Source organism: Vulpes vulpes, chromosome 9 (genome assembly GCF_048418805.1).
Source record: "Vulpes vulpes isolate BD-2025 chromosome 9, VulVul3, whole genome shotgun sequence".
Taxonomy (NCBI): domain Eukaryota; kingdom Metazoa; phylum Chordata; class Mammalia; order Carnivora; family Canidae; genus Vulpes; species Vulpes vulpes.
Window position 1 is genome coordinate 49,608,826 of NC_132788.1, and position 17,609 is coordinate 49,626,434.

The 17,609-nt window shown below is 38.7% G+C and overlaps 1 protein-coding gene across 6 annotated transcripts in view; it reads right to left on the bottom strand.

Moving 5' to 3' along the window:
* The window catches only part of TRPC4 (transient receptor potential cation channel subfamily C member 4), a 208,333-nt gene that overhangs the window by 136,085 nt on the left and 54,639 nt on the right, over positions 1–17,609 (bottom strand). For all 6 annotated transcript variants that reach the window (XM_072720078.1, XM_072720076.1, XM_025996837.2 and 3 more), the window contains exon 2: positions 16,432–16,836. In XM_072720078.1, the coding sequence (XP_072576179.1) occupies positions 16,432–16,809 (378 nt within the window). In that variant the 5' untranslated portion in view covers positions 16,810–16,836. The remainder of the gene's footprint in view (positions 1–16,431; positions 16,837–17,609) is intronic.

The following is a 17,609-nucleotide window of genomic DNA, read 5'->3' on the forward strand; positions in this document are numbered from 1 at the left end:
GAATTAATTCCTCATTTCTCATGCCTTGAGTAAAATATACAGAAGGAGCTAAAGTTCAAGGGAAAATTAAACCAGACTCCCACTACAGAGCTAGTTATACAATGTAAACTGACCTCCTGATTTTTGCTCTTGGATCAGATTTCTGTAACAATTGGGGTGTATTTGCATCATAGGAATCTTAAAATATCTTTTTCGTCTTTTTCGTCATTTTGCTATGCAATTAAGTAAAAAAGGAATCCAAAGAAGTATAGATCATGATGGTTTATAAATTTTTGTTCACTTTTTTTTTTTTTGGTCACTTTCAATCTGAATTAGGTGACCTATAAAACATTCAGTTGTACCAGTTAATAAAATCAGGTAAAAATAGACAAATCTCATGGAAACTTAAAATTAACAAGACCTCTGCTAGTATTGCAGAGTGCAAAAACTTTACTGAAAAAATAGAGAAAAATAAATGACTAATTTTTAAATTCATGCCAGATGTTTAAAACTATTACATGTATTTTTAACGGCCTCAAATATTCACAAGGTGGCAGCCTTTTCCTTAAATGTGATAAAAACCAATTTGATGTGCTTTATTTCACCTATTAAAAGAGACAATGTGACCTAGGTGAGCAAATATCCCGCATTTATCTGATAATGTTGAATTTCAGCCTGTTCTGGAAACATACTCCAGAAAATATCCCTAAGTGAATCTGTTTATTCTTCTAAGGGATCACCTCCAATCATCTTCCATTATCATAATTTATCCTTTTCTCTTTAATCAGAGTGAAACTACATTTGATAAATAATAGCATGTTTATATCTATTTAGATTTCATTGTCATTTTATAAGCCTGGCCCATTTCTTCTCTCACTTCTAGACCTCGTTGAAGTTAAGGGTCAAGCTTCTTGGCTCCATTCAATCTCTTATGCATTCACAGCCCTCCTAAACCGTTATGTAGATATCCAGGAAGGCTTTCCCAAGAGATTTCATCACCAGAACTCAACAAGTTTAACTCCCATGGTCTATGTTAACATACTATACACCTCATGATAAAAACTTAGAAACGTGTACAAATGTGAATCTTTGGCCATACATCAAACTGGCATGTTTGATTCTCATATAGCAATGCTTTTGGGGCATAGTGATGATAATGATGATAATACTGCTTCAAAAGTAAGTATGTTAAAGCACTTCACATGAAGTATTTCAAATTCCTAATTCTTATAATAACTCTGAGAGGTAGCCATTACTGCTGTTTCATGTTAAAAAAAATCACTAAATATATAGTGATTCATATATATATATATATATATATGAATCACTATATACGTAATTGAATTTAAACCAAAAAAAAAGTGAAAATTAAAACATAAGAACCCCCCCCCCCAAAATCACCATTGGGTCACACAAGTAGGAAGGGGATGGAGATAGGACTCGAATTCCCGTCTGTCTGATTCCAAACTTGAGCTTTTCCCACCATGAAACATTTCCTCTGATGCAAAACAAAGCCTTTATTTATATTTACATATTTTCCTTGGTTCTACAAAATATTAAAAGTGGAATTAAAGTGATGTTTATGACAAATGTTTCTATTTGATTCTAGACGAAAACTGAAGTTTACGCCTGGCTCAAGATCAGATCACCTCAATCATCTTTGACAAGTTTCCTGAAGTCTAAGCTGCATCTTTCTCACACCTATATAAGGTTGGAGATGAGTTCCAGGAGTCAGTGTGGGTATGTGTATTGGGGGAGGGGGAGGGTGATATCAAAATGCTCCTTAATTCTCTAGAATTTCAAAGTAGACATTGAATCTATTCTTTTTTGGTTGAGAGAATCAGGCAGCCTGGGTAGGGTTAAGTAGAACATGGTCTGGGGAAAGAAAATTCATCCTGGGGTGCTTCTGGAACGTGTGATTTAATGATTACTACCTGCAGGTCAGGCATTAAATTTAAAATCACTACATGGAATATACTTAAAGTATACTTTTCTAAGACTGGTAATTTTGTTTGTTTTTTGAAAAATTTATTTTAAATCCAATTAATTAACATATAGTGTATTACTAGCTTGAGAGGTAGAATTCAAGAGGTGTTGGATATAATACCCAGTGCTCGTGACATCACGTGCCCTCCTTCATGCCCATCCCCCAGTTAACCCTATTTCCCCAACTCCCTCCCCTCCAGCAACCCTCAGTTTGTTTCCTATGATTAAGAGTCTCTTTTTCCTCCCTGTTTTCTTTTTTTTAATGAATTTATTTTTTATTGGTGTTCAATTTGCTAACATATAGAATAACACCCAGTCCTCATCCCATCAAGTGCCCCCCTCAGTGCCCGTCACCCAGTCACCTCCACTCCCCCACCCACCTCCCCCTTCTACCACCCCTAGTTCGTTTCCCAGAGTTAGGAGTCTCTCAAGTTCTGTAAGACTGGTAATTTAAAGTCAAGCCAAAAGAAGCAAAAGCTCCTCAGATGAAAAAGGATTAATGGGCTCTGATACTCTAGAATAAAGTATGCAAGACAGGTATGAATTAGCAACATTTAATATATACTTAATTTATTAAATAAAAACCTAAGCATTTCATTGATGGAGTGAAGCTATATATGCACAAAGCAAAAATATTTTTATTTATTTATTTTTTATTTTTTTAAAAATTTATTTATGATAGTCACAGAGAGAGAGAGAGAGAGGCAGAGACATAGGCAGAGGGAGAAGCAGGCTCCATGCACCGGGAGCCCGATGTGGGTTTCGATCCCAGGTCTCCAGGATCACGCCCTGGGCCAAAGGCAGGCGCCAAACCGCTGTGCCACCCAAGGATCCCCAAAAATATTTTATAATGATTCCATTTAGAGCGAGGAGTAGATCATAATATTATATACAAAAAATTCATCTAATATGCCAATGTTTTATCTTTCCCACATCCACTGAATACTTATACATTTTTATCATTTTATGGAAACACAATGGTACTAGTTCCTTCTTTTATTGATGTTAAGTTTTTTCAATTTTTGTATCTTGCATAATCCAATGTGAATATTTCTTAGACGTTTAGGGGTGGTATTCCTCTACTTTCACAAAAATGCAGATATAAAACAAAGAAATCTATATTGTATAGAAAACAAAATAGATGAGGAAGCATATTATATATTACTTTCATTTCTCTCGAAGTGTCAACTGATTGCTATATTAGATTCCATAAGGTCAAGGGTTTCCTTGTGATATTTATTAAGTTGTTTACTTTATGATCATATTTTGATAATATTTTGGTCACAGTTATAGCCAAGTAAATCTTAAAAACAGTAGAATAAAAGAATAAGTGAGGAAATACATGATCCCTTCATTGAAATTTTGCTCACCCAAACCATTCTACTAACTTTCCTAAGTCTTTTCATCCTGAGTTTTCCTCCTGTTGCTCTGCTACAGTGGAGCTGAAGAGCAGAAACCAGTGATTCTGTATCAAGACTAATATAGTGATTCTATATTGACTGTGCTTAGTACAAATAATAAACACTGTAGAGGGGATCATACCAGATAAACCTTTAGAATCTCTTCTAAATCTAAACAATCATCTGCAATTTTAAGAAAAACAGTTCCATTTTCCATTATTTTTATTATGAAGGAGTGTATATATATTTGTGTGTGTTTATAAACATGCACATGTACTTCTTGGTATTTTGAAGTTCACCAAGGAGGGGAAAGGGATACATATTTTGGACAGAACATTCTAAAAGATATGAAGGGCTATATAGGCTATGACCGTAACAAGAGGGATATTTCATTCCATCAAGATTTCACAATTTATCTCACACGTAAAAGAGGAAAAGGATTTGTGTTGTCTGTAAAATAACCTCCTCCAGCCTAGGAAGTATGGTCTCTCTCTGCAGACTCCACCATCAGGTTCCAAGACAAGCTCCTCTCTAGGGCCTCAACCTCTGTGTCCGGCCAAGCACACGGTGATGCTGTGAGGAACACCACTTGAAGTGTCATCTACACTCCTGTTAATATGCTCCTCTCATCTCTTCCTAGGGATTCCTCTGTTCCTTCATTACTGCCAATCTTTTCCTAGAACATTCTAGGGATAATTGAGAATAAGATAACCAGTTTTGTTAAATCATTAACTGAAAAGCACTTAAAATTGGATCAAGAGCCTGAGATGAAGGAATTTCAGGATGCTTCTGTGGAGGCAGGACACAGATCTTTCTACACTGCTTGAAGACCAAGTTGTACTCCTAGTTTGTGGCATGTTCTGGAGGGCTGAGCTTGCTGGATATATCTGATGGCCAAAGCAACCAGGCAGTTTGACAAAGGAAGAGTAAAGATCATAAAAACAGAAAACCCACACTCCGCTCTCCCTTGGGAAAATTATTAAATTTCTCTGAGCTTCAATTTCCTGATGCATGAGACAACAATGTAAAATGGTCTTTTTTTAAAAAAAAAGATTTAATTTACTTATTCATGAGAGACAGAGAGAGGCAGAGACACAGACAGACAGAGTTGAAGAAGCAGGCTCCTAGCAGGGAGCCCGATGTGGGACTCATTTGGAAACCCTGTGATCATGCCCTGAGCCAAAGGCAGACGCTCAACTGTTGAGCCACCCAGGCATCCCGTAAAATGGTCTTAAGAGAATACCTGGCACATTGAAATGCCAATTACTGTTAACAATTTTTATTATTATCCTTTGATCTATAACCACTATAGTATGATGTAGTAGAAATTTATAGTGCATCCTAATCTATTTGCCTTTTCAAATTATGTTTTTTTTTTTTTTTTGAGGAAAATTAGTCAGTATACTACTAATTGGGGATTCACTGACATTTTGAGAAGGGAGTAATACACATAGCATAAAACCTAAATAAATGTATAATTATTTCTAATTTATACTTTATTCATCATGGTATTATTGTATTAAAAATTGACATTTAGGGGGATCCCTGGGTGGCTTGGCAGTTTGGCGCCTGCCTTTAGCCCAGGGCGCGATCCTCGAGTCCCGGGATCGAGTCCCGCGTTGGGCTCCCAGCATGGAGCCTGCTTCTCCCTCCTCCTGTATCTCTGCCCCCCCCCATAAATAAATAAATAAATCTTTAAAAAAATTTGATATTTATATCTGATGGTAGTAGAACTGATTAATAATTAAGCTTGTATCTCCAAATCAAACAAATATATATATTTCTCCCAGGAAAACCCAGAAACCAAGGAGGAATGTTGCAATGAGGTTATACACGTGAGGGATGAGGATCCTGCAAAGTTAAATCCACTCCACTCATTTATGATCTCATATAAGGGGGAAAAAAGCTATGGATTCAGTTAGTAAATTTGCAATTATGAGTTTCTCTTATCCTGCATAAACCACCCATTCCTCCTGGGTAGTCTATAAATTGGTCTTCACATGCTCCAAGCTCATACTTTAGAATTATTGTTGGTGTTTCTAATATGTGATTCAAACAACAGTTGACTTGGAACATCGATATATCTAGGAGTTAACTGATCCAGAAAATTACTGCATAAAGAAAAAATTGGGGTAATGAAAATTAGAGCACTCTTTCTTTCTTATTGCTTGAAAAATTGGTTCTTGAACATTTAAAATTCCACACTACTTAAATCCTCATTTTGTTTCAGTTATTACTGTAATAAAATTTTACTTGTTTTGCATCTTATCAGAGAATAAGTAAGTACAGTAGGTTGAAAAAGGGGACATTTTGAAACTGTTATGAGACATTCTAATCATAATAGATATTTTTTATGATTCCCAATTAAATTAATACCTTATCTATTTGATTAATTATAATTGTTAAATGGCCCACTGTGATTCCTTAGTGATTTGTTTTCAAATTACTATAATTAAGTTCAATGAATATATTGCTTACTTACATCATGGTTATTATTTTTAGATTTAATGACAACATTTATAATGGATTGGGGGGATTTAATGAAAATGACTCCAAAAAAGCTTTTTCAGCAAAGCTCACTTTTGAAAGATCAGTTTCTTTCAAGGAAAAGCGGGCTCCTTGCAGGGAGCCTGATGCGGGACTCGATCTCAGGACCCTGGGATCACACCCTGAGTGGAAAACAGACACTCAACCCCTGAGCCACCCAGGCGTACCTGAAAGATCAGTTTCAATCTCTCTCCTTTTAACACAAACTCACTCTTCATACTGGCACTTCACAATAATGCATTTGCTTTGGGGAATATTCACCGTTTTCAATGCATATATGCATTTAAAATTAAATTAAACTTATTCAATATAAAATGATCAAACGGTATCAAGACGGAGGGACTTACTGAGCTAGCTCTCTTAATTCTAGCACTTCAAGATGTTAACTAAATGTTTACAACTTGCTGAGTAAGGACTATAATCCTCCTCTTTTTTATGAGCAAGTCAAGGCCCTAAAGACTAAATGATTTGCCTGAGGTGGTAAAACAGGATTTATCTCCAAATCTTTCTGTCTCTCAACTTTCTTCACTATATCTCACTCTTTCTGTGTCCAAAAACAGAGAAAAAAGGCTTTATTTCTAATATTCTTATTTTTAAAAGATTTTATTTATTTGAGTGAGAGAGAGACAGCACATCAGTGGGGTGAAGGGAGAGTGGGGGGAACCCTATGCTGGGCTAGATCCCAGATCCCTGGGATCATGATCTAAGCCAAAGGCAGAAGCTTAACGTACTGAGACATCCAGGCACCTGTTATATATCCTTACTGTGGAATGGAAATGTCTCAATGCTCGAAGTTTTGTTCATCTGCTTGAGCTTGTTTTTTTATTTCACTTGATTTTTGGAAAAGGCTAAAAGCCCTTTACTCTTGTGGGTTCCAAACATATTTAATGATGTTGTTATTATTTTACTTTCACAATAAATGTGGTATGCTGAAAGAAAAGAGCAAGGGAATGTGTTTCAAAAGGATGATTTATAATTGGCTGGTCTTCAAGAAGAATAAAATGTCAATGTAACGATGGAAGTTAAATGGTGCATTGTGTTATGAGTCAGACTGACCAGTTAGCTTAAGCCATGTTGTCATATTAACAGTACAACACGGACTATCTTTTGAAAATTCTTCCACTAAAAAAAAAAAAAAATTCTTCCATTTAGGACAGAATCATTTATTATCTCTTATGATTGCTATTTGCCAGCTGGCTAAACACAATCTATGCTCAATATTATAATACCTTTTAAACTTCCTGCTGTGAAGATACAGATGCAGTGAAACACTGGGACGCCTGCACCCCAATGTTTATAGCAGCAATGTCCACAACAGCCAAACTGGGAAGGAGCCTCGGTGCCCATCGACAGATGAATGGATAGAGAAGATGTGCTCTGTATATACAATGGGATATTACTCAGCTGTCAGAAAGGACAAATACCCACCATGTCCTTCGATGTGGATGGAACTGGAGGGTATTATGCTGAGTGAAATAAGTCTGTCAGAGAAGGACAGTCATCATATGGTTTCACTCAGATGGGGAATATAAAAAAATAGTGAAAGGGATTATAGGGGAAAGGAGAGAAAATGAATGGGAAAAATCAGAGAGGAAAAATCATTTTATTCTTCTGACAGACCATGTGAGACTCCTAACTCTGGGAAACAAGAGATAGTGGAAGGGGAGGTGGGCGGGGGAATGGGGTAACTGGGTGATGGGCACTGAGTGGGGCACTTAACAGGATGAGCACTGGGTGTTATACTGTAGGTTGGCAAATTGAAGTCCAATAGAAAAATATACAGAAAAAAAACAACCACAACAACCACAACAATAAACCTTGCTGGGATCTCTGGGGGGCTCAGTGGTTTGTGCCTCCCTTCGGCCCAGGGTGTGATCCTGGAGTCCTGGGATTGAGTCCCACATCGGGCTCCCTGCATGGAGCTCTGCCTGTGTTGTGTCTCTGCCCCCTTCTCTCTCTCTCTCTGTCTCTCATGAATAAGTAAATAATATCTTTTTAAAAACAAACAAACTCCCTGATGTGGAATAATAAAACTCAATTTAATTCTTAGACTTTCAAAGTACTTGTTAATTAAAATACCTTATATTGGTTGCTACTCTACATATTTGGGGATAAGCTTCAGCTTTTTCATATTAACGGTAGATTTAGATAATATCATAAGTCTTCTGTTGGCAGTTTAAATCAGAATAGAAAGAAAGTACAACTGATGACTTATCTATTATGTCACACAATAAGATAAATATTTTTGAGGGAGAACATCTTTAATACTTCACTGTATTTCTCTCTTACCCTCTCTTCCTCTCAATCTTGCTCCCTCTAATTTTGATAGTTCGTAAGATTACAGTTACACACATATTTCAGTTCACTTACTGTCAATATCCAGGCTGTAATAAAAACAAAGAGAAAGAGGTAACCTCAACTGGCTAGCTACTGACGAGGGTCAATGTTTTCATTCTGCAAGGGACAACTCTAAAGACTCGGGCATACAGACCATCTTTAGCATACAGTTTCATTTATGAAGTTCATGGGACTGCAGAAGGCAAATGGCTTGTTCCGAAGCCCAATGAGGAAAATGAAAGGAGTTAAAAGCAAAATTTTCAAGGTATCTGAGGACTTGAGGCAAAAAACAAATGGTTTCAATGAAAATTTTAGATTTGTTTTAATAACATAGTTCTCAGGACGCATGGGTGGCTCAGCGGTTAAGCATCTGTCTTCAGCTCAGGTCCTGATCCCGGAATCTGGGATCCAGTCCCGCATTGGGCTCCTTGCATGGACCGTGCTTCTCTCCCTCTGCCTGTGTCTCTGCCTCTCTGTGTCTCTCATGAATAAATTAATAAAACCCTAAAAAAAAAAAAAACATAGTTCTCTGATCAGTAGCCAGGGATACATTTATTAGTACCCACATCAATTGAATAAAAAAGTTCTTGAATTTTAGTTAGCAGGGTATATCTGGGATTGGATGCATATTTGCATTAACATGCTAATGCTAGGGGCACCTAAGTGGCTCAGTCCCTTAAGCGTCAGACTTTTGATTTCGGCTCAGGTCATGATCTGAGGGTCCTGGGTTCAGGCCCTGCATCGGACTCTGCACTCAGCGTGAAGTTGGCTTGGGATTCTCTGTCTCCCTTTCCCTCTGCCCCTCCCCTGCTCATTCACACACTCTCTCTCAAACAAATAAATAAAATCTTTAAAAAAAAACCCAAAACATGCTAATGCCAATCTCTTATTTCAGACTCTTTGGTTTTCTGATCACATAATAGGCAAGCTTTCTAAAGTCACAAATTATATTAGCAAATCTACTGAAACTACTTTAAAAAACGCTTCCCTACATGCACTGAAGTGAAAAGAAAAAGTAAACTGAATTACATTTCCTTTGCTCTCTCTGAATAGGGTTTCCAGTGATTGCATTTTTCAAATGAAAAAAGTCATGCACTCTAGAGGATAAACTGCCAATGCTTAACTTCATTTTCTCCACATATGTTGTGTCATTAACATATTTGTTTGTCAACAGAAAGACAGATTATGGCATAATACAGTGATAATAGTATAGTATGCTGTTATTATGTGTTACCTTATAAGATACCTTTACAGAATCTGAACATAGACTTTAAGAAACAAATTAATACTATGATTTTAACAGACAAGAAAACTAAGGCTTAAAATGATTGAGAGATCCATCCTGTTAGCAAGTGGTGAATGGAGCTGGAAGGCAGTATCTCTATCCCTCAACTCTGCTCCTTCCCAGCACTTCACAGCTTCTAATGACTTCTAATGACTATTTCTTAGTATTTGTTGAACCAAATTATAAGTAACATTATAGTATTCAAGAAAGAAATCCTCAAGATCTCCTAAATATGAAGATCTAGAGACTCTTTTAAATTTATCTCATCCCAAATTAGGATGATTAATGATTAAATGACTCCCACTCAAATTGGTGTAATGGCTACAGCTGGGCAGCATAGAGTTGTTTTTCAGGACTCAAGTTCCAGCACCGATTTCCTGCTTTGTGATCTGGAACAAGTCAATTTTACTTTTTTATGCTTTCGTTTCCCCATCTATAAATGGGGATAACAGTAGAACCTAATTTCATACAAAATTCTTATCACAGTTCCTGGCATGACGACAGGCTCAATGAATATTATCAAGTATTATTATTTCTTTTATAATCATCATCATTCAGACAATCTCAAGGTTCATTTTTTAGCTATTAATTTATATACAGATCCTTTTAAGTCAGGTCAAATACCAACTCCACTGGGTCTCTTTCCCTTTTTTGTAAAATGAAGTGATTGGATTAGGTAATCTCCAAGATTCCTCAAGATTTATTTATTTGAGAAAGAGAGAGAGCTTAAGTGAGGGAATGGGCAAAGGAGAGAAATCCTCAAGCAGAGTGCCTACTGAGCATGGAGCCCAGCGAGGAAATCGATCCCAGGACCCTGAGATCATGGCCTGAGCCAAAATCAAGAGCCAGACACTTAACCAACTGCACCATCCAGGTGGCCCTAAACATCTGATATTCTAAAAATCTGATATTCTTTTTTGTAGAGCTTTAAAACAAATTTCTTCAAATGAAATACTCTCACCTTAACTGTTGGGACTAATTGGTAATGTTTAGTGATATCTTTTTCCTAAGAAAGGGAAAATATAATAAACATATTAGTGAAATTGGGAGACTCTCATACATTAAATCATTTAATCATTAGTATTTAAGGGCATTAACTGAAATTTCCTGAAAGCCAGGTTAGCATAGTATATTTTATTTATTTTTTTTAATATTTTATTTATTTATTCATGAGAGACACATAGAGAGAGAGGCAGAGACAATAGGCAGAGGGTTGTCCCTCTGCCATGCAGGGAGCCCAACATGAGACTCAATCCCGGGTCTCCAGGATCAGGCCTTGGGCTGAAGGCGGTGCTAAACCGCTGAGCCACCCGGCTGCCCGCACAGTATAGTTCAATACACTTAACATAAAATATACAATCAGAGGCATTCTGTAACCTTCAAATTCCTCTAAGCCAGTGGCTCTTAAAGTACTCTCTGCAGACCAGCAGCATTACTATCACCTGGGTACTTGGAACTAAGTTCCCGGGTCATCCTAGACCTGCTGCATCAGAGACCCTTAGGGTGGGATCCAGCAGTCTGCATTTTATTAAAGCCTTCCAGTGATTCTAATGGTGCTGAAGACTGAGAACCACTTACTAAGGGAAGAATGGAAAAGAAAGCTCTGCTTCTGATAAACATGTACTGAAGCAGCTGAAACTGAAATTGAATGTGGCCTTGAATCTGGCCTTAGATGACATCAAAGAGAAAGGTCTGCCAGAAATAATTAGAAGTCAAGCAACTAATCAATTGGCTCAAAACTGGGGCTAAGAAGCCACTCTCAGTTATTCCCTGTAGAGAAATAAGGTATTCAGAAGGTCAAAGAAAAGTTCAATAAAACTATCAGAGAATATCAGAGTAATGATTGTGGCCAGTAAGAATACATGACCCAGTAAGAATACATGACCTCCTATCTTCCTGCTTAGCATAGAGAATCACATTGTCTAGGCTGTCCACTATATGAAAGAAACTAGGTGTTACTCTTTCCGTTTTTTTGAAGAATAAAATAAAAATAAAACACTAGAACTCAAAACCCTGATTTATTTTGGCCTACATTACATATGGAAGTAAATACTTAATGATCTATGCCCATCTATCTATCTGGCAAAATTGAAATAACTCTGTTAGAGGTTGCATTGAGAAAACCTTTTAAAAGGCAAACCACAACAAACATTTGAACAATTTATAAGACCAGAAGAGAAAATCAATGTCAAAGTGATAGGAAGACAGGTGACTTCAATGTCTTGTCTATAGGACACTATCCCAGACCCCTTTAAGTCCAAAATTTCTAATTGCCTCCTGGATGTCAATTTCAACAAAGGAGTATATCCAATCAGGTCCAATGGACCGTACGTATCCCACGGTCTCTTAGTGAATGGAGTTAATTTTTCCCAGGTATATACTCCCTTCCATGGCCTCTATCCACTAATAGTTTGTATTTACCAAACCCAGTCAATAGAATTCATCATTACCTGAGAATTTATTTCTCTTTCATCTTTTTCACTGTGATCACGCTTATTCATATTCCCATGGTATTTTTCTTGTCTCTCTTCAGAGCTATATTTCTAGACTCCAAAGAACAGGAACATGTCTGCTCCTTAGCACCCAGCACAAGGCTAGGCACAGTAGACATATGCAAATAGTAAATTGTTCCCAAACTAATATGAAATCTCACAGCCCCTATGACTTCAGGATGCCACCACCCACTGCATCTTCTTCCAGAGAAAGAAACGGACATGTGACAAACTTACAAAGGAAGAGTATATTTCCTAAGCCACATTTATTACATTTTAAGTTCTTAGGTAAGTGTTCTAATGACCAGATTTGTATACTTTTTATATTATATCCTCTTTCTTGACTCATTTCAAGACAAGTTTATTTTGTCTACTTGTGATGTAGGAGCAAGTTAGGGGCAGATGGGGCTAGGCAGGGAAAAGTAAGGGAAAGGCCCAAAGTCAGGCTTCCAGGAATCTGTGGGCATCCGGGGAAAACAGACATAAGACAGTAAAATCAGAAAAAAAATAAACCTGGCTCCCTGGCTCCAATAGGTTAGGGAGCTCCCCCTTTAATGGCTACTAAGTAATCACAGAAACCCCAGATGCAGAGAAATGTCATGGGGGAGGTATTAACCAGAGGGAGGGGCACATCACCTCTGTGCTCATGATATTTACAAATCCACCCTGATATCAACAAGAAATTCACCAAGTTCCCTGGTCAGTTTCCTATAAAAGCCCCCAGAGGCAACCCTGTCAGGATACCTCTCACTTCTCAGAGCTTCCTCTGTAGCTCTGCTGAGTAAAACTTCTATTGTTTTGCTCACTCTGTCTGTCCCTGACATTTGTTCGTCCACTCTGTTAGAGAAGAACCGATCTCTCTTGTAGCACTTGGATATTATTGTTTTCAGGCATGGTTTTAGTGACCTCACCAGGACTAATAGCATATGTTCCAGAGTCTTTGGGGGAATGTCCAGGAGACTGGACATTCAGCAAATTATAATAATAGGCAAAGTGGCTTACAGCAATCACAAGAATCCTCTTAAGAAATTATGATCTATAAAAAAAAATTCCTGTCAAGTACATATTTGCTACACGCAACACTGATTTATGGGAACTGTTACTCCAAAACATGTCGCTGTACCTGAGATACATTATCCAAGTAAATCACAGACGGAGCCAAGCTCTAATGGGATTTACTGTACCGCCCCCCACCCTGATCACAGAGAACATCTTTTATGTGCTACCTTGTATACACTTCATGTTCTAACAATATACCAGGAACTCTGGGGTAGGTTGGTTTTGTTCTTTCAAAATTACAAAGTTCAAACAAAAAGATACATTTTTTTGTTTGTTTGTTCCTAGTGCCTCCACTGAAGATGAATTCTAGAATGTACAAATACAGAAGGAAAATTTCTTGGCCAGCAAACAGATCCAAGAGAAATCTTCCAGAAACACATGGCCTGGGATATTTCTGACTCTTGGCAGACTGCAAACCTTTACTGCCTTTTGTTAATAGTCAGGGTTCAGATCAAGTGCCTGTAAGGAGCCAGGACCTACTTGTAAGACTAGAGATTAGCTCAGAAGTTGAGTATCTTCCAACAAACACTCTCATAATAGCAGATATCTTCTCCAGACACCAAATTTACTCAGGCCAGCACAAAGGTCATTTACTAAAGAGACATGGAAATGTATGGCCACTATTCTCTAGAAAACATAGCTATTTAGTAATCAATGTAAAAATACACTTAATGGCAATTTTGTTCTATAGATTTGTTGCTATCTAAAATGATCGAGACCACAGTCACAGACCATCTTATGGTCACCTCTACAGACAAAGACAAGAGAGTGTACAATATAAAGTTGCTGTTATTAGAAGCCATGAAGTAGGACTATGAAGGAATTTCAAAATCACAAGGTGACTGAAAAAGCAGCCCTTGAACTTACACAGATGAAAACAGACTCCAACTCCCTCCTAGCTATGTCCTGCACTTCCTTAGTGGTAAAAGCCTGGGATATAACCTACAGCTTTTTTAAAAACAGATTTCATTTATTTGAGAAAGCATGCAGAGTGAGAGTGAGAGAGAGATATATAGAGAGAGCACAACGAGGGGAGGAGCAGACAGAGAAGCAGACACCCCACTTAGGGAACTGGATGAGGGGCTCAATCCCAGGACCCTGAGATCATGACCCAAGCCTATGGCAGACCCTTAACTAAGCCACTGTGGGACCCAGGAAATTGAACAAAATCCCCCACCCCCGGACAAGCAGAGCAGGACTGACTCTATTTTGGGCTGCACCTGCCTTGCGCTTATCAAAGACCAGGGCACACCCTAATCGGAAATCAGGCTCAGCGGACCAGCATGACTGTGCAACTTTCTGCATATCCCATTGGCCACTGGCCCTTATAAAGTTGCTAAGCCTCTTAGTCTCGGGGTCCAAGTCCCTGCTCCACGGTGTCGGGCACACTTGGACCCAAGCTTGAGCTTGTAATAAACCCTCGTGTGTTTGCATCGGTGTCAGCTCCTTGGTGGTTTCTCCGATTTGCAATCTTGGGCACACCATCACCCAGGCGCTCCATAACATCTTTAGATATTACCATGACCTGTCCATTCCTGGCAAGGTCTGTACAAGTTTGAAAAGATAGATCAAACAGGTGAATTTTCTGCCAGTAAAATTTTAGTGGTAAGATGGAAAGGTAACACACAAACAACTGGCTATAAAACCAATAACCAAAAGCCAATAAAGCAACAAGCAGAGAGGTATTGTCTTTGTGGAGTGTTGCTTTCTGAAAGCTTAGGCTCAGGTAAGAGGAAGGGGTAGGTGGCGGGCAGTCACAAAACAGGACCATGGAACACAGACTTCCAAGATGGCATTGAGAGTTGTTGTTGAAATTGTTTTTCAGGAGACACCCAGCCATGAAGCCATTCTGCTAATAATGGCAAAGATCTGATAAAAGTCCTCCAGCAAAGCAGAGATAATGGGAGCTACAACAGAGCTGGCTTTGAGAGAATGTAGCATCTCCGAACAGCTTATCCTTTGCAGAGATTGCGTATTACCCACCCAATACAGCAGAAATGGCTAGAGCGGAGTAACACATTTGAAGATTTTACTTTAAAAACTGATTTTGAGCCACCGCAGTATGTGCAATGTCTTTGCAATTAGTCAACTGGACTTGATGCAGAGAAGTGAAGAGTTCAGTGTGAGGAAAAAGGATCAAAGAGACTATTCAGATACAGGGCAGTCACAAACAGAAGAGTCTAGACAGACAAAAACAGATTCCTTATTTGTTCCTGTTTATGATTTCTCCATGTCCTCAGTGGTTTAAAAAAAGCCAAACAACAAAAATAAGAAGAGAGGAAATATAGCACACTATAGAACTGTGTGCTATTTTATTTTCTCTTGATGACATTAAGATATAGCTACACTTTAGCATTGGTAAATTTAATACAGTTAAATCTAGTCAAAGTGTGGAGGCTGAGAAAATTAAGGTCATTCCACTTTAAGTTCTGCGTTATCACAAGTCCAGCCATCCCAGGCCCCTGTGAATAAGAGCTGAACTTTACCTTACTTCAGTTACAGGAAGAAAACAGCTTACAGCTTGAAGTCCTAGAAAGCCCCATATTAAAATAAGAACAGAGCCCAAGCCAAAGGCTGGAAGCCCCTATTAGAATGAGAACAGAGCTCAATGCCCTTGAAGGCCCCATATCAAAATGTAAACAGAACTTGAGGAATTGCTCCAGCCCTTCTGGAGGTCCCCAGATCAGTCCTTAAAACTAAGCTGAAACCCACCTCGGGGTCCAAGTCCCTGCTCCGCTGTGTCGGGTACACTTGGACCCAAGCTCCAGCGTGCTAATAAACCCTCGTGCGCTTGCGTCGGTGTCGGCTCCTTGGTGGTTTCTTGGATTCGCAATCTTGGGCACAACAAAAGTTTAGTTATTTTCTAGTAATCCTTTCTCTATTTGCCTCAATTTAAAAGAATCTACTGGAGTTTGCTAATGAACAATATCAAAATTAGGTGATACAATTCACTTGTGCTGTAAGATGCAGAAACCCAGAACAGGCAAACAGATTAAACAGGAAAATAGCAAACATGTTGGAAACGAAAGACAATAGGAAAAATACCTACAGATACAGAGTGAGCCCCAACAGTCTAGTTTGAGCATTACGTAGAAATGTGGCCAATGTATGGGAAACCAATTTCAGGCTCCTTTGTTTTGCTTTAGGTCTCACTAAAGATAGATTAGCCAGGGCAGGCAGCACAGGCGCTGGCGGCCGTTGGCAGGGATGAAATGTGTACCTATTAGCTCTCTATAGTAATGGTCCTAATTTCAATGCTGCTTATTCTTAATATTTAGAGAGAATCTGAATAACCACATAACTTTCTGCAATGAAAATAGACCCAAAACGGTGCTTCTGCACATACCTGTTTTTCTCCACTGGGCTTTTTGTGGTTCAGTAACAGTTCAACAGCTCCGACGACTTCTTTCCTGATAGCATGCAACAGAGCATCTCCAACGTAGACATTGAAGCTTAAAAGCAGTTCTATGAGCTCCAAGTTCTCATTTTCAATTGCAATGAGGAGAGCAGTTCTTCCAAGAGGATCAATGCAATTAATATTGATTTTAAAATAAATTTCAGCTTCCTCCAGAGATTTCTTGACACTTGCATAATCTCCCTTTTCTACCGCATTTAAGTAGGCTTTTTCTGATGGAGAGAGTTCCGATTCTGCTCGGACTATCCTTAGAGGGATGCGATCTCTGTAGGGGGCATTCACATTCCTTTTGTAATAGAACTGAGCCATGTTTCATGCCATGCTATTTCCTTGTCTCTGAAAGTGCAAACAGAACCCAAAAAACACAAGGATTAGTGCCAGTACACTTTCTAATCATGATGTGTCACATTTAACATGTGGGACCCAGGAAATTTAACAAAAGTCCCCTACCCCTGGACAAGCAGAGCAGGACTGACTCCATTCTGTGCTGCCCCCGCCACCTCCTGTATGACCTCCACAGGACCTGCTTATTGCTTAAGGCGCTCCCCACCCTGGTCGAGCCGCCGGGCACCCCCTTACCGGAAATCGGCTCCTAACAATGTATCCCCGCCTTGTGCCCGCCAAACCTGCGCGCCAATTCTGACCAGAGTAATAGGCCAGTTCAAATAGTCACTATAGGGTAAATTGGCCACCTGCGTGCGGACCGACAGGACTGGGCAACTTTCTATGTGTGTTACAATCCCATGGGCCACTGGCCCCTATAAAGCGGCTACGCCTCTTAGCCTCGGGGTCCAAGTCCCTGCTCCGCTGTGTCGGGTGCACCTGGACCCAAGCTCGAGCTTGTAATAAACCCTCGTGTGTTTGCATCGGTGTTGGCTCCTTGGTGGTTTCTCACATTCGCAATCTTGGGCACAACATAAATGTTTTATTGCTGTTAGCTCCTGATTTCATACTTATGGATCTGAACTACTTTATTATTCTATGTCATTTGTATTCAACTCACTTCTTTACTTACATACGTTTACTACTAAAATAAGATTAATAGGAGATTCCAGGTACCTGAACATGCATATTCATCTTAATTGATTTTTTTAAACCTAATCATTTTA